This window comes from Nicrophorus vespilloides, unplaced genomic scaffold (genome assembly GCF_001412225.1).
Source record: "Nicrophorus vespilloides isolate i.1.1-1 unplaced genomic scaffold, Nicve_v1.0, whole genome shotgun sequence".
Classification (NCBI taxonomy): Eukaryota; Metazoa; Arthropoda; class Insecta; order Coleoptera; family Silphidae; genus Nicrophorus; species Nicrophorus vespilloides.
The window spans coordinates 238,661-266,111 of record NW_017099791.1 but is presented as its reverse complement, the minus strand read 5'-3'; the positions used below and the strand labels follow the sequence as shown (position 1 = coordinate 266,111).

Sequence of the window (27,451 nt, the reverse complement as noted above, 5' to 3'; positions counted from 1 at the left end):
CCATTTTTTTTCCCTCGACTTATCGGCGTTTATTATTTATTATGTTTTGCTTGCCTGGTATTCCCGCCAGTCAGCCGTTTTGTATCGTTACCATTTTATAGGAGCAAACCTTTCTTCAGCAAAACACCGTCCCCGACGACGACAACTGGGAAACATTAATTATACTTGCATTATATACATGCACAACCAAATACGTGCAATCATCTAAATCAACGAGATCATCATTTTTATTCTTCCGTTCTTTTCCAACCAATCCTCATTCCCTGGTTAATGCGTAGCAAATTGTAAATACAGTTGTACCTTTTCTTGTCGATCTTGACGATGTTCTGCTGAAAACTCGTTTCGCACATTGAATGAGTGCGCCGCGAGACTGAGAGACAACCCGGGCAGGCTAGCTGTGTGTTCTATAAGACTTATATAGATGTATTTAACTATTAAGACTACCCGACCGTCGACTTTTTGCAAATTTCCACGGCTCCAAATTAATCAACTCTTATTATCGTTTACTTTTTACTATTATTCTTTGATCGCAATTCACAACAACAACAAAAAATACGAACAACAACAACGTTAGATGGAATCATAAAAATTTCGATCGTAACGCACCTCATAACAACAACAACAATCAAAACAAATTATTATTTCCATAGAGCCGTGCAAGCTTACAAATCGACCGGGTTTAGTTAGTGATGTCAATAAAATATATATATATATATAAATAAAAAAATAATAATATAAATATATACATAAATATACATACGTAGATTTAAGTGGATAACGGTTTTCGAATTGTTATTGCAGTTTCCTTATATTTTTTTCGTATTTATTGAGGTAATTCATCTTTGAGAGCAGCCGCATTGTAGATGTTATCGTGCTACCGTAGCTGAGGGCATTACAATTAATATTATCGTTTCCATTCGATACTTTCGTTGGTATCAAATGTATAATGTAAAGGAATGATGGATAAAACACATATCTCTTAGCGCGTCTACTAAAGGAGCAACTTTATTAATTATTTGTTTTCTTCTATTAAGAATATGCACATTCGCAAGACACAGATCAATCTAGTCCAAAATTAATTTATATTGAACTGGACCAAAACTTTTTCTCTGTCTCCTTCTCCGCATTATGATTATTTTTATCAATATTTTTTTTTTGTCAACGTTTTGGATTCCGCGAGTCCGGAGTCTGGAGAAAAATTTATAATATAATATACTTGAATGTTTAACGTAATCGTCGTGCATAAATCGTACATTCCACTTTTTTTTTGTATAATTTTAATTTTTCTTTGGGTGTAATTTTTAATGAATTTACAAATATATATATATATTAATATTTTCGATTTTGTTAGAATTTGTATTAATAGGATTGTATAAATTCATCCCTATCTATATGTAAGCAATTAATACAAAAAAAAATAACAACATTAAACGCAAATAGCGTTGTAGCAGATTGTATTCATTTATTTTTTTGTTTGACTAATTTTTCGATTTGTATTGAATTTGCAATTAATAAAATCATTTATTTTCTATGTACCTTTTTCCCCCATCGATATTTTCGTTTTATTTATTGTTTATAAATAAATGTTTTTTTCATTCATTCAAAAAAAACTAACGTCTTTATATTTCCTAATCCCATAAAACTACTGCGCATTGATTTCTTTTAAAGTTAATTGTTTGTTACTCGCGCTGCGTCTGCGAGACGTCAGTGGGTACAAAGCAACCATAACTTTGAAAACTGTAAAGGTGGGAAAACCCCGACCTATGTACCTTCTTCATACTGACTGACGATTTGTAAAAGAACATCACATCAGCAAAATATTCTCAGCAGAGTCTATCAGATGCCATGCGTTTTATAATATTTTACTTTATCATTTTTAAGAAATGGGTAAGTTGAGGGATTAACAGCAAAATATTCTTATCGGAGTCTGTCAGACGCCACGTGAGTAGTGATTTTATAATATTTTACTTTACCACTTTTGAGAAATGAGTAATTTGAATTATTAATAGTAAAATATCCTTATCAGAGTCTATCAGACACCACGCGATTAGTGATTTTATAATATTTTTCTTTACCATTTTTTAGAAATGTTTAAGTTGAGGGATTAACAGCCAAATATTCTTATCGGAGTCTGTCAGACGCCACGTGAGTAGTGATTTTATAATATTTTACTTTACCATTTTTTTTTAAATGAGTAATTCGAATGATTAACAGCAAAATATCATTTTCAGAGTCTATCAGACGCCTCGTAATTAGTGATTTTACAATATTTTACCATTTTTGAATAATGGTAAGTAAAGTGATTAACAGCAAAATATTATTATCAGTATGGTAAGTTGAGGGATTAACAGCAAAATATTTTTATCAGAATCTATCAGATGCGATGCGAGTAGTGATTTTATAATATTTTACTCAGCAGAGTCTATGAGACTCGTAAACTTAACATCGCGGTTACTTATTAAATTTCTTAAATGAAGAGTACAATCTAGGGAAATGAGAATGACAAGGGGTAAGCTAATGAATACAGGTTGGGAATCGCTGCTTTAGTAGTTAGTTCATGTTTTTCTTTGCTGACGGTAGATGTCCCTGTCCTTAGTTCTCAGCAAGACAATTGTCTATAGGTTGGGTATAGCTGGTCAGAATGTTGCCAAAAAAAGCATACTTACCTGGCGTAGGGGTTTAACCATGATCACGAAGGCGGTTCCCCCAGGGTGAGGCCCTACCATTGCACTACGGTTTGGGCTGACCCTTGCGATTATCCCTAATGTGGATAACTCGGGCGCGAAATTTTTGGTAGTCGGGACTGCGTACGCGCTATCCCGGTCATTATATAACTTAAACAGAATTAGCAATAATATAAACACACTGCCATTTGCGTTTTGAATTATCATAGAGGACCCGTTTTTTATCTCCAGTGATCAAGCGATCAAAAAAACGCTTCTTTATTGTGCCGTTGTAGCAATAAATTGGATGTGGTGGATCAGTTAGCTTTGTTTTCTTCGGACCCAAACACCTCTTGTGCATACTTTACCAATCTGCTGAAAATGTTCTTAACCAAGGTTGGTTAAGATTGTCTGACACGGATTTGCTTCTACTTCTGCCCTAATGTACTTGGATAAATATCGCAAATGTTGCGTTACTATTCTTGTGAAACTCAAAAAGCATACACTGTAGGATATGTACAAAATTGAAAAAAAGGTTTAATTATATGCAAGTAAACAAGTCACTTTAATGTTAAAATGTCTTTGGCGCGGCTTTGATGTCCACAATGATCTGATAAATGATAAACAAATATTGACATGCGCAAGAGTTGAAATAAATTATTCGTCTTCAATAACTTTTATCTAGCTGTTTGTTAAAACCCTCTACAGAATTCGCATCGACAGAAATATAATATAATTCACAATGACCAATTTCCAACCACGGCAATGTAGTAAATTTACAACTTATATTATTAAGATCAGGTATAATGGTTTAAAAAATAATATAATTTTAAAATTAATATAAATAACTATAACTAATCGGGTCTAATCTAAAATATCAAAAATGTCCGCATGCTCCTCTTTATCAACATTTGATTTCTCCATGCAAGACTTTGTTGATTCGGAAGTAAAATTTGTAAAATTAAAATCTGTTGGAGACTGTTCCACTTGTGTCGTATGTCTTTTGAAATAACTACGTATATTATTGTACATTTTTGTAGCATCTTCTTTGCGATCAGGAATTACGTTCGGTTCGACTTCCTTCGGCTTGAGGGCATCCAAGAAATTGTTGATTTCCTCGTAAGATGAATGAGTCGAGTAGCAAACTTTATATTGTTTATTATGAAGAGTATCACGGTCCGATATAGTTCTCTTATTCTGCCAATTGCTGAAACTCCAAGCGCAGATCTTGATTTGCCTGACGAACTGGCTACCAGCATTAACGCACGTCGATTTCCAACTGTTGCAGTGACAGTGGATTTGGCTGTTACTCGCCTCGAGTGTAATAGCCTTATCCATGCACGGAAAATATTTGTAAACGTCGAATTGCGACTGGTTCACGTGTATCGGAATGTTGACTTGCTTATAAATATCGGTGAAGACGCATTCGTATCCGTATTTGGCAGACGTCGCTAAAACTATTTGGTACTGTTTGCCTCTTTCGATCCAATCCTTGATCAACTTGCAGATCTCTCCGATGCTGTCGTCTCTGCAAGGAAATTTCGTATAACGTTCGAAGAAGAATGTCGTGTCCATGTACATCTTATCGATAGTCTTCACTTCTCCCGTGCTGTAACAGAGAGCTTTCGGTATGCTCTGATTCAATTTCCAACGAAAATCACCGGTATAGAGGATGGTTTTATTCTTTACTTCGAACAAGAACATGACCGAACCAGGACAGTGACTTGCTGGTAGAAGCGTTACAGTCACGGTTTTCTTCGTCGATGGGATTTCAATCATTTGGGAAATCCCGATTTCCAATGGTTTAAATTTATTTTCGTGTTGTGGGTGCATCTCTTTCAGAACTTGGGTGGTGACAGGTGATGAATAGATGAATACTTTATCTTCTGGTAGACGCTCTAATATTTGGAAATTACCGTACGTAGTTAGACCACTCATGTGATCTGTATGTGCGTGCGAAAGGAAGAACGTAGTGGAGGATAAATTGGGTTCCTCAAATCTATCGATGCTAATGCCATCCACCTCATCCATAAATCCAGAAAACGTACTCATTGTAAATCTCTGCAAAACAATATATATTAAATTTATGTAATTTCTTATTCAATCTATAAACTGATATATTCATACTGAGGTATTTCTGTCTAAATATTATTAAATTGTACTTATTTCTGGTATTTTCTGATACATAAAACGTTTTATAATTATTCTAATCTGTGCAATTTAAAGTGAGATGAACTAATATAAAGGAACATGCTAATATTTCAATAATTTCCTCGAGAATCTAACATACTCATTGTAAATCTCTGCAAAACTATATTTCTTGTTGTATAATTTCTTCATTCCAGTTAAATATTCTTTGTAAATTAAATAATCAACTTTAGGGTAGAAAAATTTGATACTTTTGATAAAGTATTTATCAAATGTATTTATTAATAAATAAATACTTATTGTCCATATGAGCCAATGTTATTAATAATAATTACAAAATGTATTAGTACTTGCAACCAAAGAATTCTTTGTGTCCAAATATTTACTGTATTTATTTCTTATATAAAATTACATATTATGGAATTCAATGAACGAATGTAATCCAAAGAAAAAGTCCCTTTTTATGAAATTTTGTGGATTTGTTGAATTCATATTTTGTCATCATTTGTTTCCATTTTAATAATTGGTAATTGATATTTCCCTTGAAAACCTAAATATTCTGCAGAATACTTTTGTCAATGTTTATATTTGACAAAAATTTATATTAGTAATATAAAATTAATATAATTCTTAGTATAGTATATTTTATATATTATGGTACAATTTTTAAAAAAATTGTTTAATATTGGTAACATGTAAATGCTTCAATAACCTAAGAATTTTGGAAAATATTTTTAAATTTTGTCATTCTTTCAAGATGTTTATTTATTTTCAAAGCTTGAGAGCACTTGAAAGTTTCTAACCCAAATAACCTATAGATTTCTATACAAAATAATTTATTATAATTGTTGCTACATTATATTACATATACAATTGAGAATATTGAAAAGATGATGATAATTCCCAGTTTAAGTGCAAATTAAAAACTATAATTTAAATAAACTATAGTAATAAAGAAAGAAGTTATTCGAAATGATTCTAACCTTCAAAAAAAAAAGTAGAATAGCGTCTCCGACCGTTAGGTGGCGTAAAAAGGAAGTAGGCGCGTTGTTTTGGCGGCTGCTGGCATTACATAGAGGTTATTTGTCGGTTAACCTATTTTCGTTGGAGCCCTAAGACAGGAGGACAAAGGCAGGACTTCCACAGACACAGAGCAGCCCCAATTTCAACGTGGATGACTCATCGGAGGTGGATCGAAGCCCTCGGAACTCTAGTGCAGGATCGATTCCAGACATTAACAACAATGCAAACGAGAACGAGCGCCATTTTGGTGCCGTCGAAGTGAAGGTCGAACGCCAATCGTCAAGAAACTTGGTTAGGTTCTAGGATCCTATTACATATTATTTATGTGAGTATCATTGCATTTACACCCATTCCGACGATACATTTTCATTGAAATCATCTTCGAAACGAACCCTTTCCTAGCGGCGACAAATCTTTGCTGGACCACGGAAAAAAAAGTGATGTAATTCCCGTTTTACTCCATTTTCTCGTACGCTGTCGTGTAATGGACGTTCGAAGCGGCGTTCGTTTCACTTGCCGCAGCCACGCACCCCTTGACTATTGACTGCCTGGACTTGGATTAACGCAAAATTACTTTGTTTACATTTTTCAAAACAGTAAACTCCGCTATAACCTCAATTATCCATAACCTCACTTGTCAAAATATCAATAACCTTAAAAATATTGCTATACAATCAATTGGCCCTAATGTCCCTTTGCAGAATATGTCCACCCTAGCACTGCGACAGCATGGCACATGTGTTAATGAGAGGATCCTTGCATTGCTCGCTTAACTCCAATAATTCAACCATCTTTCTAATTAAGTTAAACACTGTAAACCCACTTGTTTATTCAATTATAATTTAAATCATTTCTGAGAAAATATAATTACTTGACTATGTTATCTTGACTAGCTATGTTATCCCAATAAATAGTTTTCAATTTGATCTACATTGAAAGATCAATAGACCAACAATTGATTGGTTGATTCTTCTGACTGTAATTGTTATAAATGTTTCTGCAACTAAATAAACATTGAAATTATTAAATCTTTTTCTATTTTGTTGTTAAATTATAAGATTGATTATCTTTTTTTTTTTAATTTAATAAATACAATTTTATTATTTTTAGGTAGCCTCATTGAAATGATGTGGAAATAGGACGAGAAAAACTAAATAAATATGGAAGAGGAACCGTTCACATTAAGTTGGGAACATGGGGAGGTGGTGCAGACGGAAGAGGTCATCTGCGGTATAGACAATGATAATATGATCGCCACGGAGACGGAGGTGTACGGCGATGTGTGCGAGGAAGTCATAGTGCACAGCGGCGATCCTCAACTGGATGAATTGCAACATGAAGTTGGTGAGGACGGCGTGATGTACTTGACGGAGGAACAGATTCTGGTCATGCAGCAACCACCGGTCACCGGAGACGATTTCCTGGATTGTCAAGTGGCCGAAGAGGTGATTGCCGAGGAATGGACGGACGCATGCGATGAGATCGTTGTTGGTTCCGAAGAGCACGTCGGTGACACAGAGGAACAGCAATCTGATGACGTAATGATTCCTTTGCCCACCGACCAGGACCAGTATTCTGCTTCTAGACCATATCCCTGTGACTTCTGTAGCAGACGTTTTCGCAAGAAAGTTACATTGATGAACCACATGGTTCTCCATCAAACAGACAAACCACACGGCTGCAATCTATGCGGTGTGCGATATGCGCGCAAAGTGGATTTAATGAATCATTTGAAAATACACGCGTTCGTGCCCAATACTGATACCTTGGAGGAAGAGTTACCGGACGATTCAGAAGATTACGATAAGGCGAGAAAGCGTCAAAAACCCAGTTTTTCCACGAAGAAAAAGAAGAATAAAAAAGTAAAGGACGAATATCAAAGTAATGGTAAAGCAGCATCCGGTTCACGACCTTACGATTATGTAAATGAGGATGTACGGCTGATGGAGACATTGGAGAGTAAACCCATAGTTGATTACGCCGAATATTTACCCAGAGAGAACATGGCCAGTGAACCTAGGTATGCAAATCTGTAATAGGTTCTGTTGTTTTATTCTTATTAATTTTGTTTGCTTTTAGGTATCCAATCACAGATCCTAGAAAACCGTTTGTGTGTCAACATTGTGGTGTAGGTTTCGCTAGAGAAAAAGCTTTGGCTTCCCATGCTCGTGTACATGCAGGTGATAGTCCGTTCGAATGTAGGCGCTGCGGCGAGATGTTCTGGGATGCTAATTTAATGCGAGACCATATTAAAAACAAGCACAATGGTGTTGAAGAAGATTTCATGGACGACGACGACGATGATTTCTCTGAAGAGGACAATAAATATGGCGAGTTTTTCTGCTCGTCCTGTGGGATGAGTTTCCATCGTCATGATCTTCTCAAGAAGCATCAGCGTATGCACGTAAAGGAGGAATACAATCAGGAAGATCCGGACTATGCTCATATATGCAATGTTTGTGGTGAATCGTTTAGTGAGGCGTTAGATTTGCTTGCTCACGCCGAAGTACATGCTCGCAGCTCCGATTTCCGGTGTATGATATGTGGAGATCTAAACCCCGATGAACAATCGTTAGCTGCTCACGTTCAATCCAAACATGGCAAATCGCTTCCACCCAATACATGTTTACACTGTGGACGCACATGTCGCGATAAAAACGCACTACTCAAACACGTCTTGGAGCACACCAAGGAGAAGCTCTTCCCTTGCACGAAATGCGAGAAAACCTTCTACAACAAGGCCAGATTAAAAAGACATATGCTCTCGCATAGAAACAAGGTGGTTGCTTGCGACGTGTGCGGAGAGCACTTTGCAGATGGCAGATCTTTGATGAACCATCGGCACAGTCACAGTAGCGTATCAGGTAGACAATTTCCATGTCGAGAATGCGGTAAGACGTTCGGTTCTCGCAGTTCTCAGCAAATTCACATAAGAATACATACCGGAGAGAGGCCTTATGGATGCAGATTTTGCTGGAAAGCATTTGCTGATGGCGGTACTTTGAGAAAACATGAGAGAATCCACACCGGGGAGAAGCCATATGCATGCGCCGTATGTCCTAGAGCATTCAATCAACGGGTCGTTTTAAGGGAACACATCCGTTCCCACCATTCTGGTCCGGATCCAAACTACACTCACAGTATGACTCCATACTGCTGCACCGTCTGCTCGGACATGTTCACCACATCTCAGGATTTGATTGTGCATCTCATTCACCATTGTGACTTGAATACGGCCATGAGGCGTCAGCCTCAGATCGGTCCGCGCAAGTACAAACGAAGACGCAAACTGAAGCCGCATGAATTGGAACTGATGAGTTCTAGTATGGGCGTGGAAGATGTTGAGAATAATATAGCATACTCTGAATCGGACGATGAGGAGAAGAAGAAGAAGCGGAAACAGCGAAAGAATTCAACCAAGTCTACGGATGAACCGTACAATGATATGTACAGCGGTTTTTCATCAACGATGGAAGCTCCGACTCCGGCAGCTAATGCGAAACCCGTTAAAGCTAAGAAAAAGCCAAAGGAGGCGGCGCCTCCATCCAGACCGAAGATGATCCACACTCAGAAAACAAAAGTGGCTGTGGAAAGCGCGGAAGGTGGTAAGATGCGACACAAGACGAAGACCTTGGTCACACGTACGCAGCCCACCGAACTGAAATCCTCGACCGGCGATCGAATCCGGCCGCGCACGAAGAACGTCAGTTACCACATCTTGAATCCAGAAAAGTTACCATTGGCCACATTCCCCGACGACGACACCGAGCAGGCAGTGAACAGCTTATTGGAGAACGAAAGTCCAGAGATGAACGGTCTTTCGGATGATCTCTCACCAAAGATTAACAAAGGTAATAACAGTTTGGCCCCGGGCCGACACATCATCGGCCCCGGGCAGATAGTAAAGTTCGTTAAGAGCGGTATGCTTATCTCCAAGAAGAAAATCAAATGCGAGATCGTGCCGGAGGAGACCGTTATCGAGGAGATGGTCGACAATACGGTGCACATCAAGCAAGAGAACGACAATCCTCTTAACGAACTCGCAGAACTATCCATGCAATACGCGCAGAACATGTTCAAATGCGAAATGTGCAGTGAAAGTTTCTCTGACCGCGCCCAGCTACTCGTACACGTGCCTATCCACATTTGATCTTAATTCTATTCCCATTCTATATAATCTGCGTATCGAACTAATTTACACTGCTGGCAGGAGAAATCTATATTATTCAATCGGTCAATTCTCTTATCATTTTAAATATTCGTTCTTGCTTTACTATTCATTCATTTTCTTTGCGCGAATTCAACAACCGTCTATAAATTTATTATTGTTATTATTTTTATACATTATTTGAGAAAAATTTCCGTGCAGATTTCAGGGTTTCCGATGAAGACTTATTATATATTCTGGGGTTAATGTAGAATGGATTCCAAAGCCAAATACGATTGAAGGATGTTTCCGAAGCGGAATACAAAACTTAAACACTAAAACTCGTAGTCCCGATTTAATTTCAATTAAATCAATCAATAATAAAAAAAAAGACATGTTATATCGTTCGACTGCTTTTATTCACCTTAATTACATTGTAAATTTCTTTTACTTACTGAATACTATAATTTTTTTTTATATAGATTGATTTATTTATGACGATAGGGCACATTTTGATATCATATTCTGATTGTAATTTGTTATTTCAAAATGGGAATGGAATTCGTTGTTTTGTCGGGCAATTGAAAGTCGGTGGCGTTGCACAAACGTTTCTTTGCATCGGGGGAAAGAGATATTATATGGAAAACGAGTATTTAATAATATTAAAAATGAATAACGTATGGACCACACTTTAACGAAAACTGAATGTAGCATTGATTAAGCTTTATCTTTACTGTTTAGTTAATAATGCATTGTGCATTATGTGTATCATTCTCTATAATGTTTTTTTTTGTTGTGCGCGGGGCATTTAATTTGGTGCCATACTTGTAGGACTTTCTTTACTTTTTTTGTACATAAACTGAGAGAATAAAAAAAATCAATTAATGCTTTAAGAGAAATAAAAATGAAGAGAAAATGTAATTTTTGCAGCACTTATAAGAAGTGTGGATTGATTTAGTTTCGAAAGCTATAAACTATTCTGTATATGTTTGTTTTTTTGTAATATTCAAAAATTTTGTATTAAATTTGTGCATACTTAGAATTAAACTATAAAGAGAATAAGGTTTGTTTTTAAAAAAATGAAAAAATATATATATATTATATACACATTAATGTGTAAAGTACTGTTAACTATATATTTTTATATCGTTTCTGCAATGGAATTATTACGTTTGTTTCTGTAAAATTGTAGGCACATTTGCATTTTTTTTTGTTTTCACCAACTAAATCTTGTAATTGAATTATTGTTTATAGCTAATAATTGCAATTACTTTATTATAATAGTTTTTTTTTCTTTTCTTTCTTTTTTCCCATCTGTTTAACGACCATAGTTGCAACAATTTGTATTTACATTGCTAGTTATGATTATATAATACGAATTCTTAGTTTATATTGTATTTTAGAGAACTGTATTACCTATATGTGTATATATAAATATATGTATAATGTGCAAGGTGATTTAACATGAAGCAATCAATCACTCTGTCTTTTATTTGATGGTAATAAATAAATCAGTTAACTATTAACGATTTTATTTTATTAATTGTACAAAATTTGAGGAAAAAGACTACAACCTCTACTCTAATTGGAGCCAAATAAAAATGATGTAAATAAAATATTTATTTTAAATTTTACTAAAAAATTTCTTACACTGATTTCAAGATTTATTTGAAAATCTGCACTGTTTTTTTAAAATATTTGCTTTCGTTTAGTACTACTAAATACAGTGGAACCTCGCTTAACGAGCAAAATGACTCTTAACGTCGCTCGTTTCGTGTGACGATTGGAAGAGAAGTCCAAGATTGCGCGCCTGCTTCATCATTTTTAAAACTTGTGTACACATATTATGTGTATTTTTGAATATGTTTCACTATACGAGTAAAAATCCGGAAATTTTGGAACGGATTAAACGAGGTTCCACTGTACATCGTTTGTGAACAATTATCAAGAATTTAATTAATGAAACAGCAGTTTCACTTTACTGTCCACAACTGTGGAAAATGACCAAACATTTCGGTTTTCAACAGGAAATTAGGAGTAGCAAAGAGGTATTTGGTCAAGAATACTAATTGCAGACGTGTATATTTGGTAGCAAACATATAAAAGTTATGTAACTTTCGAGTTGTTTAAAAAAAATAAAACTTGTTAAAGCAAAACAAGTTGCATAACGCTTTTCCGCATCTAATTATGCAATAAAATAAGACAAAAGTCCTGTTGAAATGTCCTGTCCTGTACCATTCGAATTCGATGCTACAAAATTTTCAGCAAGCTCAATCGAAAGGCAATGGTCACCAGTTTACGATTCTTATTGAATTATGTAATTATCTTGCCTGTATCATGAAATTTATGAAAACATGCAGATGCTCCTTTTCTGCAACTACACATTTGCTCAGAACAGATAATAACACAAAGCTATCAGTAGAAAACGCATGTCTTTTATATTTAATTTACATATTTGATGATGTAATTTGCTTGCATGATTGTTAAGTAATTTAAGAAAACTTTTCTATATACAATGTTGCCTGTAGTGACCGCAACCAAACATACACAAAACTTATATATTTGCCTATAATTATGTAGCCTATATGAAAAATTGTTTAAAAATCGTTACATTTTTATATATTTCAAGTTGTATAATGTTGCATTTCATCTTATTTAATGATAAAATGTGAAAAATTGTTGATTTTATTTTTCGAATTATTAACACAAAAAGGAAAATCTCAATCAAGTTGTGTTTCTAACAAAATTTCACAACTTTTTTCAATATCAAAATATTAATGCTAGAATGTTATATTATGATTAAAATAAAAATAATCTTTCTTTGACTGTTAAGGAAGTTTTATTCTTTAAAATTGAAATAGATTAATTTACAGTCCAGTGTTTTCGTTGATGAAGTCGCGCATTTCTGGAACGCTGGAGTAGACACCTGGGTAGTCGGGACGGGCGCATCCCATACCCCAGGAAACGACACCGACGAGTTTACCATCGACGACCAATGGGCCACCAGAATCACCCTGAAAACATTAACAAATAATTAGTAAGAATCAACCTTAAGAATTGTCTTTGCGTTTAATTACTTGGCAGGCGTCTTTGCCACCTCCGGGAACTGCGGCGCAGATCATGCGGTCAGTTACTGGAGTGCCCGCGTAAGCCTCTTGGCAGTCCTCCTTGCTGACGATGTTAACCTTCACGGCTTGGAGTTGGGATGGGGAAGATCCACCTTCTTGGAGTGCACCCCAACCGGAGCAGACAGCTTGGGAACCTTCTGGAACGGCTTCCAAGAACTCGGGCAATGGAACGGTCTTGATGCCAGATCCCAATGGAAGTGGCTGTTCCAGTTCCAAAAGGGACATGTCGAAGTCAATGTTCCATTGGTCGTATTGTGGGTTTTGAAGAATCCTCTTGACTTGGACGACGACGCCTCCGGATCCCTTGATGGAGGAACCAGCGCGAACGCTCAAATCTTGAGCAGAAGATCTGCATATTGGGTATATTGAATTACAAAACATCTTCTTTAGAAAAGTTTCTTATAGATTACCCATCGGTGCAGTGAGCAGCAGTAACGGCGAACTTTTCGCTGATGATGGAAGCACCGCAGATATGGCTTCCGTAGTAGAGCAGAGACAATTGGTATGGGTAGTCTTCGATGTTGACGGATTCACCGCCGACGATACGACCATCCAACTGCGGAATCCTAGGATTTGCAGCTAAATAACAAAAAAGAAATTTAAATTTAGAGAAAATTCAATTTTTCTTTAAATATTACCAGAAGTTGCAGCTACGAGAGCAGATACTAAAACAAACTTGAACATTTTGTTTACTGTGATTTAAATTTTTTGCGAGTTTTTCCTTTTATACCAGAGCTGAATGATGTTGATGATTATGCGATATTCTATCAGGATTACGTGTTGGAATTTCAACTTAATTAAGGGTTTAATTATAACTACCCAAATCAAATTTATTGTTGTCCACGTAAACATAACGTGAACAAAAATAAATTTTGTTTTTGATTGAGATTAGATATTTACCAAAAACATTTGTTTTTATCATACGTAAATTATTGTTATAAACTTAGACCTAAAATACTCAAAATATATGCGCAAATTAATTGATTTTCTAATATAATTAGAAATAAAAGTACTTCATATATTATACATATTATAGTTACGAATTATCAATAATAACAAACTTGTAAGAATTTAATGTATGATAAAACCAAATATTTTTGCTACATATCTAATCGCGACGACCGATCTCAAAATCCAAAATAAAATTTATTTTTAGGCCAATGTTTTGTTGTTTTTGGGTAGTTTCAATTAAACCCCTAATTAAGTTGAAATTCCAACACGTAACCTGATACAATATCGCATAATCATCACCACCATCATTCAGCGCTGGTATAAAAGGCAAAATTCGCAAAAATTTTAAATCACAGTTAACAAAATGTTCAAGTTTGTTTTAGTATCTGCTCTCGTAGCTGCAGCTTCTGGTAATATTTAAAGAAAAATTGAATTTTCTCTAAATTTAATTTTTTTTTTGTTATTTAGCTGCAAATCCTAGGATTCCGCAGTTGGATGGTCGTATCGTCGGCGGTGAATCCGTCAACATCGAAGACTACCCATACCAATTGTCTCCTCTTACTACGGAAGCCACATCTGCGGTGCTTCCATCATCAGCGAAAAGTTCGCCGTTACCGCTGCTCACTGCACCGATGGGTAATCTACAAGAAACTTTTCTAAAGAAGATGTTTTGTAATTTAATATATCCAATTTGCAGATCTTCTGCTCAAGATTTGAGCGTTCGCGCTGGTTCCTCCATCAAGGGATCCGGAGGCGTCGTCGTCCAAGTCAAGAGGATTCTTCAAAACCCACAATACGACCAATGGAACATTGACTTCGACATGTCCCTTTTGGAACTGGAACAGCACTTCCATTGGGATCTGGCATCAAGACCGTTCCATTGCCCGAGTTCTTGGAAGCCGTTCCAGAAGGTTCCCAAGCTGTCTGCTCCGGTTGGGGTGCACTCCAAGAAGGTGGATCTTCCCCATCCCAACTCCAAGCCGTGAAGGTTAACATCGTCAGCAAGGAGGACTGCCAAGAGGCTTACGCGGGCACTCCAGTAACTGACCGCATGATCTGCGCCGCAGTTCCCGGAGGTGGCAAAGACGCCTGCCAAGTAATTAAACGCAAAGACAATTCTTAAGGTTGATTCTTACTAATTATTTGTTAATGTTTTCAGGGTGATTCTGGTGGCCCATTGGTCGTCGATGGTAAACTCGTCGGTGTCGTTTCCTGGGGTATGGGATGCGCCCGTCCAGACTACCCAGGTGTCTACTCCAGCGTTCCAGAAATGCGCGACTTCATCAACGAAAACACCGGATTGTAAATGAATTTGTTTCTATATTAAACAATAAAATCTTCTTAACAGTTAAATAAAGAAATATTTTTATTTCAACCTTTGTATCAATCTCATTTATTAACCAAATTCACATATACATTTTAAAATGAATTGATAAATTTCTTGTTTCTTCCTAATAAAATAAACCAATAGTTAACACATTCAATTTTTACTTTCTCAGTTGTTCATACAATTTGCACATGTAATCAATAACTGATTCTTCAAATAATTGAAAGAATAAGCTCATTTGATTCCCTACTAATAGAATAATAGCTTAAAAATCATTGAGTTTTAGACGATCTGCTCAGTAAAAGAGAGTACATTTTATATTTTCTTATAGAATTATTATATAATCGTCTTTACAAAGCTGTTGATTTTATTTTTCATTTCTTTGGATGGTGTTATTGCAAAAATGTCTCTATTGCACCTATCCTCGTTCTTTGATATGACTTAACAATTATCAAAGTATAATTTATATTGAAAACTAATTTTATTCTCTGGCTAAAGGTGTAGCAACTTTGCCTTATTTTGTTTCATATTTATCGTTTGTCTTGGGTTGTTTTCCTTGATAGACCTTAAAATGAACTAAGTATACACATGGTAATTAGTCACCATATCTTATATTCAAAGCGTATTGATTTAACCACTATACATTGTTTGCAACTATGTCGAGCAAAATAAGCTCTCCATTCTCTCATCTAACTGTTCTTATTGGAATTCTTATGGATCTCTCGATTCAATATGAACGTTGAACTTGGTATTCAGATAAAAGTAATATGATGAAGAATACTTTTAATTCTTCATGTGAAAGACGTAGATTTCTACATCGAATATCTATTAGATTCTAATACAATCAAATCTGTGATATCCTCATTTTCTTCAAATGTTTGCAAGATTGTTGCTTTTCTATAATTGTATTCTGGAAACATTGAACAGCTTCGAACAAATCTTCAGTTTTCAATGAAAACTTTTTAGTTTTTTTGTAGCTTGTTCTTCTTTTCGATATTGATTTAAACTTGACTTAGTAAACAGATTTAAGATGGTTCAATAAAAATACTTTCTACCCTCTACATTATCCACTTCAAACCACTAAAAACAAAGTAAAAGTACAGATTTTGAAGTCAATATTCCATAAATATGAAATTCAAATAAACAATGGTTTATTTTTGTATCATGGTTTGCTGGATTTATAAAACGTCTGTGATAAGTTGAAGAACTATGTGACAAGACAATGTTTATATAACCATTTGTTTGCTAAATACGCACGGCGTTAAAAGATTAAACTTGTATTTAATTGGATTATTGTCAAAATTAATTGATTTTATAACAATGTATAGGCAACCAAATGTACACGAACTTTAAAAATAAAAATTTAAATTCATAAAGATTAATAAAAACGAAAATATGTTCATGGCAATATTAAAAAAAAATTATATTGTCAGGCAGAAATACATATGGTCAATAGCCATTTTCAGCAGTTAACTTTATGTTTTATTATTATATGAAAATGTTTATTTTTTGTATTTTTGTAATAAATATTCTCATTCTTACTTAATAGAAAGACTTAATTAAAAAAAATAGTAGTAATTTGGATAGAGATATTTTCAGTAGTTTATGCTTCTTTTGAAATAAAATGCTGTGGAGAAAAGTATCTATATTGTCGAAGCAATCATAAATCAAGAAAAATATTTTTTTAGATGATTTTGTTTTGATACAGGATTGTTTTTAAGTGCACTTTGAGATTGTACACTTGAAAACAATCGAATTTGACTTACTATCTCTAGATTTTATGAATGAAATGATGCATTTAATATTGTGCATAAATATGTAATTGATTACAATTAATTCAAATTGAATTTTATAATTATAAACAATTAATGTTAACTTAACTTAAAAAATCAATAACAACAGTTTTACAATCAAAACGTTGTAGTAAAATATGATAGCATTCAAAATATTTATTAAAATTAAAAAACAATCGACTAATAAAGTTTAAAGTTGTTTCCTTCAAATTAAATTTTTGCATAATCAATTGTTGTTTTTCACTGTTACTTGTATATTTAGTACCTTTCTGATAAATCTAATCGCCTTCGCGAGTCCACAAATTAATAACAGAAAAAAAAATCTATTTTCGGACATCAACCGATAGTTGATTCTGGAGTTTAGATTCGATGCGATAATGTAAGATAAAAACTGAATTTAGAGTATAAAAGGAACGCATTTGGCATCTTGCAGAGTATAGCAAACAAACATGTTCAAGTTGGTCCTAGTATCTGCTCTTGTAGCCGCGGTTTCCGGTAAGACTATACAATCATAAATATTGGATTAAATTAATAAATAATGTTTTAGCTGCGAATCCCAGGATTCCACAACTCGATGGTCGCATCATCGGAGGCCAAGATGTCAACATCGAGGACTACCCATACCAATCGTCTCTTTTGTTTTTCGGTGGCCACGTTTGCGGTGCTTCTATCCTCAGCGACAGGTTCGTCCTGACCGCCGCCCACTGCACCCAAGGGTAAGTAATGAAACGGTTTTAAGTGAAGACAATTTGAAATGTTTATATTTTTAGATCTACTCCTAATGAATTGAGCGTCCGCGCCGGATCTTCCCACATGGGAACCGGAGGCGTCGTTGTCCAGGTCAAGACGATCTTGACAAACCCACAGTACGACCCATGGACCGTCGATTACGACATGACCCTCTTGGAATTGGAAGAACCTCTTCCATTGGGTCCCGGTATCCAGACCATCGCTTTGCCAAGATCTTCTCAAACCGTGCCTGTAGGTTCTCAAGCCGTCGTCTCCGGATGGGGCGTTACCGAAGAGAATGGCCCAAGCTCCCTGCAACTCCAAGCTGTTAACGTGAACGTCGTCAGCAGCCAAGACTGCCAAGAATCATACGGAAGCACCCCAGTCACCGAACGCATGATGTGCGCCGCCGTTCCTGGAGGAGGAAAGGACGCTTGCCAAGTAATTATACACCTTAATCTCATAATCAAGACAGATTATTAATTTACATATTTGTTTCGTTTCCAGGGTGATTCTGGTGGCCCATTGGTTGTCAACGGTGAACTCGTCGGTATCGTTTCCTGGGGAACCGGATGCGCTCGTCCCGAATACCCAGGAGTCTACGGCAACGTCGCATCCATGCGCGACTTCATCACCGAAAACACCGGTTTGTAAATCTAAACATTTTCAATAAACACAATTCCTTATACTCTTTATTCATTCATTTATATACCTTTAATTTTTAATATTCGATACTTCAAGCTCCAGTTTATGAAAACTTTAAACCGAAAAACATCATTCTTACAATCCCCGTTCTCTTAATTCCTTCCTACAAACATTTCTTTACGGAATACATATATTCCACGCAAAACATTTTTTGGTCATTGGGAATCACTTTAGAAAATGTTCGGATCCAAATCCCGACAACCGAATTCACGACAGTTTTAAAATCCCGACAGTATCTTTTATTAAAAATGAGCGTTATTGCTTACTACTTGAATAAAAAAAAGAACATCGATATTCTATTCTTTAGAGTAAAAAGCTAAATTTAAACTATATAGTTAATTAACCATTACATTCATCAAGATTCTACGGCAAAGTTGAATGAGAATTGCCAAAATCCGCTCAGATATTCGGGATTTTGATACTGTCGGGATTATGGTTGTCGGGATTTTTAAAATTATTATAAATTGTTTTACATAAAAGTCTAATGCACACTAATTGAACAAATCTAAATAAAAACATCATAATTTAATTTTAAGAAAGAAGGTTGTAAATACACTGGTTTAGCAGAATAAACAATTGAATACAATCAACACAATTTTTAAATGACGGGAACATGAGCATCTGTCCTTGGTAATCCTTTAATTCTTATTACAATAATCCCCATTAGGATTTGTCAGTTTCTAAAACCGGATTTAGGAAAACCGGTTTAATTTTTCATCAAAAAACCGGTTTTTCAGGCTAGGCTAACTGCACTTGCCCGGACTCAAGTAATGAAGCTTTTCGACTAATATATTTTTTGTCTGCCGTTTGAAAATAAGAAAGAAATCTAATAAAATATGTCTCAAATATGTAAACACAAACATCTGGTAAAGATCTCTTTCTACTCTTCGCCAAAAAAACGTCCAGTTATCCAGTAGGAAGAAATTTTACAACGTAAATAACTTCGGGTACTACTAATGAATGCAACGTTTGTGCAGGTAACAAATGAGAGAATATAGTCTATTTCTTCACATTTTCTATCCAAATCTGTTTGTCCTTATACATTCCTTCTTTTCAAAATCATATTTTCTGAGAAAAAAAAATAAGAAATAAAACAATATTTTAGATTCATTAGATAAATGACTCCGTTATTCATCTATCTGTATGGTTTTCTATGGAGTAAATTTGATTTACTTATAGTTTTATGTTATAATATATCAAGTTTTTAAGTTATGTTTTGTGAGATTTTATTTTCATATATTTTTTAATTTTGTATAAAGTTAACTTTATAAAAAAAGAAAATAAATTGTAAAAATACTTTTGTCCCTATTTTTATGGGAAAAAAATTCGAAAACCGGTTTTTTAAACAAATTGAATTTAGAAAACCGGTGTTTGTATAAACTAATTCTAATGCAACGTCGAATTTGAAGAAAAATCTGAAATTAGGATAGGAACAAAGACGAAAAAATACACACAGACAAATTCTACTATTTTTTTTTGCCATGATTCTTTATTATTATTATTAAATCGAAAAAATAAAGATGAAACAACAAATATCATTTATTCATCGAATGGAAACAGATTACTTCTTTTTTTTCTTTCTTTCATTAATTTTCATCATATTTTTTTTTGTTATATTATTATATATATTTCGAATCTCTTCCTGGAAACTTAACTTATCTTAGAAGAAAACCACGAACGAACATATAGATTGAAAGGCACGAACAAGTTTCGAAATATTCCACAAGCTCCAACAAAAAAATGAAAAGAAAAAGTAATGTCACCATGAATGAAGCACACAATACATGTTATTATTATTATAATTAATTCGCTTTAATTTCATTACGAAAAAAAGAACAATAATAAATATAATAATAATCATATAGAGAACAAATAAAACACATCCATACACAGTAATATTTCCTTAAACCGCATCCACAAGAAGACAGGAAGAATGCACGCTCAAATATAATATTTATATCATAATTTTCACTATCTATTATATATTTATCTGTGACCATTTGATTCACAAATTATTATTTTTCTTTTCATTTTTTCCCCTAAAGGTTTTCGTGACAAATCCAAACAGAGAGAACAAAAACAAAGTTTAAAAAAAAAAGTACATTTGCGTGTAAGATCAATTAAAATTTATTATTATTTTTTTCTTTAATTATACACAATAAGTTAATACGATAAATTTGATAATAATAATAATAGGCGACAACCAGGAATGTTTTGGAAAAAAAGCCATTGAATTCTTCTCATCTCATCTTCTTAAATAAGTTTCTTCCTCTTATTTGGAATTATTAAACAAAACCGACACCGATAAACTTGATTTTTTTTTTACAGAGCACAGGGAAAATATTCAGCAAAATATGATCTCACGTCGATGACCTCTTCCTGCCAAAACATCAGCCTCTTCGTTACCCAGGATACCCTGGTGGTTGGGCACCCAACACAACACCACAGCTCCCCCATCCGTTTCCATATCTCTTATCTGCGTGCGTATTGCCACAACCCAGTGGTTCGCTTTAACTGTCGTTGATTGGCTGGTGATGGCATCAATAGCACTCATCGAATCCGTGATTATCGCCACTCTCCGTTTCTCATGGAATTGTGTCAATCGTAGGGCTCTGTGTATCGGGTATAATTCCGCCGTGTATATCGACGCTAGCCCTGGCAATCTCCGGAATGTAAATACCGAAGGAGACAGATCAAGGTGACTCTAATAAGGATCCGTCTGTATATGCCTCAGTCAGATATCGGAGAGAAGCACCTCTGAATTCCTCGAATGCTTTGTTAATAAGCCAGTCGGAGTTAGCGAAATCTTCCTTGCTATACGGAAATTTCAGTGATTTTATGCGGTGCGTAACGTCTTCCAATGGTGGGGCGAAGATATTTTTTTATGGCTCTCTTATCCACAATTGTTCTGAACGTTTCCGTATCTCTCCACGCCTGAATCAGAAGTGGGATTCCCTTAGCTGGCCAAAAAGGGTTTTGTTGGAACTCCGATGCTGCCCTGTCGACGAGCGGGCGAGCAGCTGAAGGTGGGCTTGCTCTACACTTTACGCAATAACGTCTCGCCAATTCGGCTCTTCTAATCTCCAATGGAAATACGCCTGTTTCCACGTGCAATACAATCAGTGGGGTGGAGCTCAAAACTCCAATGCAGATTCTCAGACATTGATTTTGTATTCTGTCCAGTTGGTCGAGTAGCGCCTTTGCACAGAACGAGTAGAGACCACAAGCATAATCAAGCCTTGAGCGCACGTAGCCACGGAAAAACATTAGCAAAGTCCTGGGGTCGCTTCCCCAGTCAAGCCCGGACAACGCTCTCAGGATGTTAACACCTTGGTAGCATGACCTGACTAGCGACCCGATATGATTTCTCCAGCATAGTTTGTCGTCAAACCAAATTCCCAGAAACTTGTACGCTCTCACGTACTCCACACCGATGTTTCGAACCCGAAGGAGTGGAAAAGTTCTGACTGTTTTCCTTGTAAATCCCATGGCCATGGTTTTGCTGGGTACTATGGCAAGTCGTTTTTCCGTCAGGAATTCATCTATGTTGCTGAGCGATTGGTTCAACTGATTCGCTACCACGTTGATGTTCTGTCCGGTACCAATCGGCATATGCCATGAGTCTAGTGCTGCCCACGGTTGTCCTGTGGATGTCATGAATAAAAATGTTGAACAAAAGTGGACTTAATGGACTCCCCAGCGGCAATCCCATATGCGTGGACCTAATGTCGACCGGTGGTTGTGCGCCAACTAGTTGCAGTCTTCTCTCTCTGGTTAGTGCAATAATTATATTGACTAACCGAGGAGGGAGCTGGAGGCTCGAAAGTTCTCCCATCAGAAGGCTCGATGTTACGTTGTCGTATGCGGCTTTGATATCCAGGAACACAACAATTAGATCCTCCCCAGCGCGAGCGCTCGATAGATTTCCGCTGCCAATCCATAAATATTATCCAACGTGCTCCTACCCCTGCGAAAACCTGCAAAAGTAGGTTCAAATACGTTATTAATTTCGCACCAGCGGTCTAGACGCTTTTTAATAATATTCTCAAAACTCTTTCTTATACATGATAAAAGAGTGATCGGTCAGTAAAATCGGAACTATGTACGCCTCCTTCCAAGAGTCTGGGATATCTCCCGACGCGAGCACCTCGTTGAATCGCCTAACCAACGATTCCTTCCCCCTGATCGACAGATTTTTCATCATAGGATATGAAACCCTATCCGGACCAACCGCTGTGTCTTTGGTGTGTTTTATTGCTAGTTCAAATTCAGCGAGCGTGAGGGGTTTGGTGAGATCGTGGTGTGTAGTCATCTCCGGTAGTAAAACGATCTCCGGTTCTACACTTGGAGGAGTGAGTGCAACAAGAAAATATTGCCTCCATTTCTTGTCACCGTTCTCCAGTGGGTTCTCTATCGGCGCTTTGCGATTGAAACTTCTGATCTTCCTCCAAATACTAGCTGCTGATGTCTCCCTACTAATAGATTCACAGAAGCTCCTGAAGATGGCCATCTTCTTTTCCTTCAGAAGTCTTTTTGTTTCCGCCATCTGGTGTTTTGCGGCTAACAGATGTTCGAATCTCTTAGTTTGGTGGTAAATTCTTAGTAATCGCTTCCTCTTGGCAACTGCACGACTGCAATCTTCGTCCCACCATGGGCATGGCGGTCTGCTACTATTTTGTGTACATTTTTTCCCTTCCATGATAGCTGCCAGTTGCACCATCTGTACCGACAGAGCTTCCAGTGATGTGTTCTCCTGTACCGTCTCGTTCAGCGAATGCGTGTAATCGTTCCAGTTTATCCTTTTGGAATTTATCCTCGTCCCAGACCTCCTAAGTCTACTAGGCTTTGCGAGTCCTGAGTTGTAGCTTGCCATTAGCGGATAATGATCACTTCCAAGGGTGTCCTCGGTTGTATAGGAAGCAGTGTTAGCAGATGCGGTTCCTGAGGCGAGCACCAGATCAAGAACACTGGATGATAGGTGAGCAATGTGTGTCGGACGCATATCATTCATTAATACTAGTCCGAATTGATCTATAATGACTGCCAGTTCTTGTCCGTTTCTGTTCGCCCGTACATGTCCCCCAGTGAGGGTGATGTGCGTTGAAGTTTCCTAACAAGAGGTAGGGACCTTCAATATCCTCCAGTAGACGGCCCCAGCTGGCTCTGTCCATAATAACGTTCGGAGGGATGTACAGCGATATTATAGTCAAATCTCCGATGCAGGCCTTTACGAACTGGGCGTTGGGGGATGCAAAAAGGATGGTATGTTGCAACCCGCCTTTAGACCCTTCCGTACTAGTACTGAGACTCCCCCCTTTCCGTCTGGTCGTTTATTATGGAAGGCGTCAAAACCTGGAGTTGTGATATCTACTCCGGGGCGCAGCCACGTTTCACCAACAGAGATAATGTCAGCTTCAAGATTTTTAGCTGCGTTCAATAGGTCGTGGAGGTTCGTATTGAGCGATCTAGCGTTCCAGCTAAAAATCTTCGCTCTCCACTTCTGTGTATACATTATCTTTTATCTTGTGAGTTGGGGTAAATTGTAAGATGGCTGCGATTTGTTTGATTGCCTCAGCGAGGCGCGAGTTGTGTTTGAAATGTCCTTTCTGATAAATCTAATCGCCTTCGCGAGTCCACAAATTAATAACAGAAAAAAAATCTATTTTCGGACATCAACCGATAGTTGATTCTGGAGTTTAGATTCGATGCGATAATGTAAGATAAAAACTGAATTTAGAGTATAAAAGGAATGCATTTGGCATCTTGCAGAGTATAGCAAACAAACATGTTCAAGTTGGTCCTAGTATCTGCTCTTGTAGCCGCGGTTTCCGGTAAGACAATACAATCATAAATATTGGATTAAATTAATAAATAATGTTTTAGCTACGAATCCCAGGATTCCACAACTCGATGGTCGCATCATCGGAGGCCAAGATGTCAACATCGAGGACTACCCATACCAATCGTCTCTTTTGTTTTTCGGTGCCCACGTTTGCGCTGCTTCCATCCTCAGCGAAAGGTTCGTCCTGACCGCCGCCCACTGCACCAAAGGGTAAGTAATGAAACGGTTTTAAGTGAAGACAATTTAAAATGTTTATATTTTTAGATCTACTGCTAATGAATTGAGCGTCCGCGCCGGATCTTCCCACCTGGGAACCGGAGGCGTCGTTGTTCAGGTCAAGAGGATCTTGAAAAACCCACAGTACGACTCATGGACCGTCGATTACGACATGGCCCTCTTGGAATTGGATTTTCCTCTTCCATTGGGTCCCCGTATCCAGCCCATCGCTTTGCCAAGATCCTCTCAAACCGTGCCTGTAGGCTCTCAAGCCGTCGTCTCCGGATGGGGCGTGACCGAAGAGAATGGCCCAAGCTCCCTGCAACTCCAAGCTGTTAACGTGAACGTCGTCAGCAGCCAAGACTGCCAAGAATCTTACGGAAGCACCCCAGTCACCGAACGCATGATGTGCGCCGCCGTTCCTGGAGGAGGAAAGGACGCTTGCCAAGTAATTATACACCTTAATCTCATAATCAAGACAGATTATTAATTTACATATTTGTTTCGTTTTCAGGGTGATTCTGGTGGCCCATTGGTTGTCAACGGTGAACTCGTCGGTATCGTTTCCTGGGGAACCGGATGCGCAGATCCCGAATACCCAGGAGTCTACGCCAACGTCGCATCCATGCGCGACTTCATCACCGAAAACACCGGATTGTAAATCTAAACATTTTCAATAAACACAATTCTTATACTCTTTATTCATTCATTTATATACCTTTAATTTTTAATATTCGATACTTCAAGCTCCAGTTTATAGATATTCGGGATTTTGATACTGTCGGGATTATGTTTGTCGGAATTTTTAAAATTATTATAAATTGTTTTACATAAAAGTCTAATGCACACTAATTGAACAAACCTAAATAAAAACATCATAATTTAATGTTAAGAAAAAAAGGTTGTAAATACACTGGTTTAGTAGAATAACCAATTGAATACAATCAAGAACACAATTTTTAAATGACGGATGACGAGAACATGAGTATCTGTCCATGGTAATCCTTTAATTCTTATTGCAATAATCCCCATTAGGATTTATCAGTTTTTAAAACCGGATGTAGGAAAACCGGTTTAATTTTTCATCAAAAAAATCATCAAGTAATGAAGCTTTTCTACTAATATATTTTTTGTCTGCCGTTTGAGAATAAGAAATAAATAAAGATCTCTTTCTACTCTTCGCCAAAAAAGCGTCCAGTTATTCAGTAGGAAGAAATTTTACAACCTAAATAACTTCGGGTACTAGCAATGAATGCAACGTTTGTGCAGATAACAAATGAGAGAATATAGTTTATTTCTTCAAATTTTCTATCCAAATCCATGTCCTTATACATTCCTTCCTTTTAAAAATCATATTTTCTAAGAAAAAAAAATAAATAAAACAATATTTTAGATTCATTAGATAAATGACTCTGATATTCATCTATCTGTATGGTTTTCTATGGAGTAAATTTGATTTACTTATAGTTTTATGTTATAATATATCAAGTTTTTAAGTTATGTTTTGTGAGATTTTATTTTCATATATTTTTTAATTAATTTTCCCTATTTTTTACAGGTAAATTCAAAAACCGGTTTTGTAAACAAATTTAATTTAGTAAACCGGTTTTTTTATAAACCCTAATCCCAATGCACCGTCGAATTTGAAGAAAAATCTGAAATTAGGATAGGTACAAAGACGAAGAAATACACACAGACAAATTCTACTAGATTTTTTTTGCCATGATTCTTTATTATTATTATTAAATCGAAATACTTTCGGTAAAAATAAAGATGAAACAATAAATATCATTTATTCATCGAATGGAAACAGATTACTTCTTTTTTTTCTTTCTTTCATTAATTTTCATCATTTTTTTTTTGTTAAATTATCATACATATTTCGAATCTCCTCCTGGAAACTTAACTAATCTTAGAAGAAAACCACGAACGAACATATAGATTGAGAGGCACGAACAAGTTTCGAAATATTCCACAAGCTCCAACAAAAAAAAAGAAAAGAAAAAGTAATGTCACCATGAATGAAGCACACAATACATGTTATTATTATAATTAATTCGCTTTAATTTCATTACGAAAAAAAGAACAATAATAAATATAATAATAATCATATAGAGAACAAATAAAACACATCCATACACAGTAATATTTCCTTAAACCGCATCCACAAGAAGACAGGAAGAATGCACGCTCAAATATAATATTTATATCATAATTTTCACTATCTATTATATATTTATCTGTGACCATTTGATTCACAAATTATTATTTTTCTTTTCATTTTTTCCCCTAAAGGTTTTCGTGACAAATCCAAACAGAGAGAACAAAAACAAAGTTTAAAAAAAAAAGTACATTTGCGTGTAAGATCAATTAAAATTTATTATTATTTTTTTCTTTAATTATACACAATAAGTTAATACGATAAATTTGATAATAATAATAATAGGCGACAACCAGGAATGTTTTGGAAAAAAAGCCATTGAATTCTTCTCATCTCATCTTCTTAAATAAGTTTCTTCCTCTTATTTGGAATTATTAAACAAAACCGACACCGACAAACTTGAATTTTCTTTACAGAGCACAGGGAAAATATTCAGCAAAATATACGAAAAAGAAAAATATATATATATATACTTAAAAGAAAACAAGAATTTTGGTGGAAAAAAAATATTATATATATAATAGGAGAAAATGCACATGAGCTTTTTTTCTTACTTATTTTCTTAATGATGCTCATGAAATATATATATTATACCATATGCTACAATTCAATGGATCT

General features: G+C 35.9%; 7 protein-coding genes and 1 pseudogene across 10 annotated transcripts; 4 read left to right on the top strand and 4 right to left on the bottom strand.

Annotated features, from left to right (window-relative positions):
- Positions 1-3,224: 3,224 nt before the first annotated feature.
- LOC108565617 (protein artemis) lies at positions 3,225-5,863 on the bottom strand. The gene is made up of 2 exons (XM_017925164.1): positions 5,795-5,863; positions 3,225-4,724 (listed from the first exon to the last, which is right to left on the bottom strand). Exon 2 carries the CDS (start codon positions 4,713-4,715, stop codon positions 3,528-3,530), a length of 1,188 nt encoding a protein of 395 aa, XP_017780653.1. The 5' UTR covers positions 4,716-4,724; positions 5,795-5,863; the 3' UTR covers positions 3,225-3,527.
- A 118-nt stretch (positions 5,864-5,981) lies between these two features.
- LOC108565616 (zinc finger protein 569) lies at positions 5,982-10,970 on the top strand. Of its 2 annotated transcripts, XM_017925163.1 has the most exons (4): positions 5,982-6,159; positions 6,945-7,854; positions 7,914-9,685; positions 10,204-10,970. In XM_017925163.1, exons 2-4 carry the CDS (start codon positions 6,995-6,997, stop codon positions 10,251-10,253), a joined length of 2,682 nt encoding a protein of 893 aa, XP_017780652.1. In that variant the 5' UTR covers positions 5,982-6,159; positions 6,945-6,994; the 3' UTR covers positions 10,254-10,970. The 2 variants fall into 2 exon arrangements, with proteins under 2 accessions (XP_017780652.1, XP_017780651.1); XM_017925162.1 differs by having other exon boundaries at positions 7,914-10,970.
- Positions 10,971-12,848: 1,878 nt separating this feature from the next.
- Positions 12,849-13,793, bottom strand: LOC108565600 (trypsin-7-like). Its single transcript, XM_017925139.1, has 4 exons — positions 13,748-13,793; positions 13,520-13,688; positions 13,059-13,458; positions 12,849-12,995 (listed from the first exon to the last, which is right to left on the bottom strand). The coding sequence occupies exons 1-4, from the start codon at positions 13,791-13,793 to the stop codon at positions 12,849-12,851; spliced, it is 762 nt and encodes a 253-aa protein (XP_017780628.1).
- Positions 13,794-14,424: 631 nt separating this feature from the next.
- On the top strand, positions 14,425-15,366 carry LOC108565599 (annotated as a pseudogene).
- A 2,104-nt stretch (positions 15,367-17,470) lies between these two features.
- Positions 17,471-18,563, top strand: LOC108565598 (trypsin-2-like). The gene is made up of 5 exons (XM_017925138.1): positions 17,471-17,559; positions 17,614-17,675; positions 17,728-17,896; positions 17,951-18,350; positions 18,417-18,563. Exons 2-5 carry the CDS (start codon positions 17,630-17,632, stop codon positions 18,561-18,563), a joined length of 762 nt encoding a protein of 253 aa, XP_017780627.1. The 5' UTR covers positions 17,471-17,559; positions 17,614-17,629.
- A 2,395-nt stretch (positions 18,564-20,958) lies between these two features.
- Positions 20,959-22,271, bottom strand: LOC108565596. The gene is made up of 2 exons (XM_017925137.1): positions 21,435-22,271; positions 20,959-21,318 (listed from the first exon to the last, which is right to left on the bottom strand). The coding sequence occupies exons 1-2, from the start codon at positions 22,269-22,271 to the stop codon at positions 20,959-20,961; spliced, it is 1,197 nt and encodes a 398-aa protein (XP_017780626.1).
- Positions 22,272-22,659: 388 nt separating this feature from the next.
- On the bottom strand, positions 22,660-23,625 carry LOC108565595. The gene has a single exon (XM_017925136.1). It carries the CDS (start codon positions 23,623-23,625, stop codon positions 22,660-22,662), a length of 966 nt encoding a protein of 321 aa, XP_017780625.1.
- Positions 23,626-23,844: 219 nt separating this feature from the next.
- LOC108565609 (trypsin-7-like) lies at positions 23,845-25,349 on the top strand. 3 transcript variants are annotated; one of them, XM_017925151.1, is made up of 5 exons: positions 23,845-23,876; positions 24,384-24,445; positions 24,498-24,666; positions 24,721-25,120; positions 25,187-25,349. In XM_017925151.1, the coding sequence occupies exons 2-5, from the start codon at positions 24,400-24,402 to the stop codon at positions 25,331-25,333; spliced, it is 762 nt and encodes a 253-aa protein (XP_017780640.1). In that variant the 5' UTR covers positions 23,845-23,876; positions 24,384-24,399; the 3' UTR covers positions 25,334-25,349. The 3 variants fall into 3 exon arrangements, with proteins under 3 accessions (XP_017780640.1, XP_017780639.1, XP_017780638.1); XM_017925150.1 differs by lacking the exon at positions 23,845-23,876 and adding an exon at positions 24,073-24,329; XM_017925149.1 differs by lacking the exon at positions 23,845-23,876 and having other exon boundaries at positions 24,073-24,445.
- The last annotated feature ends 2,102 nt before the right edge of the window (positions 25,350-27,451 follow it).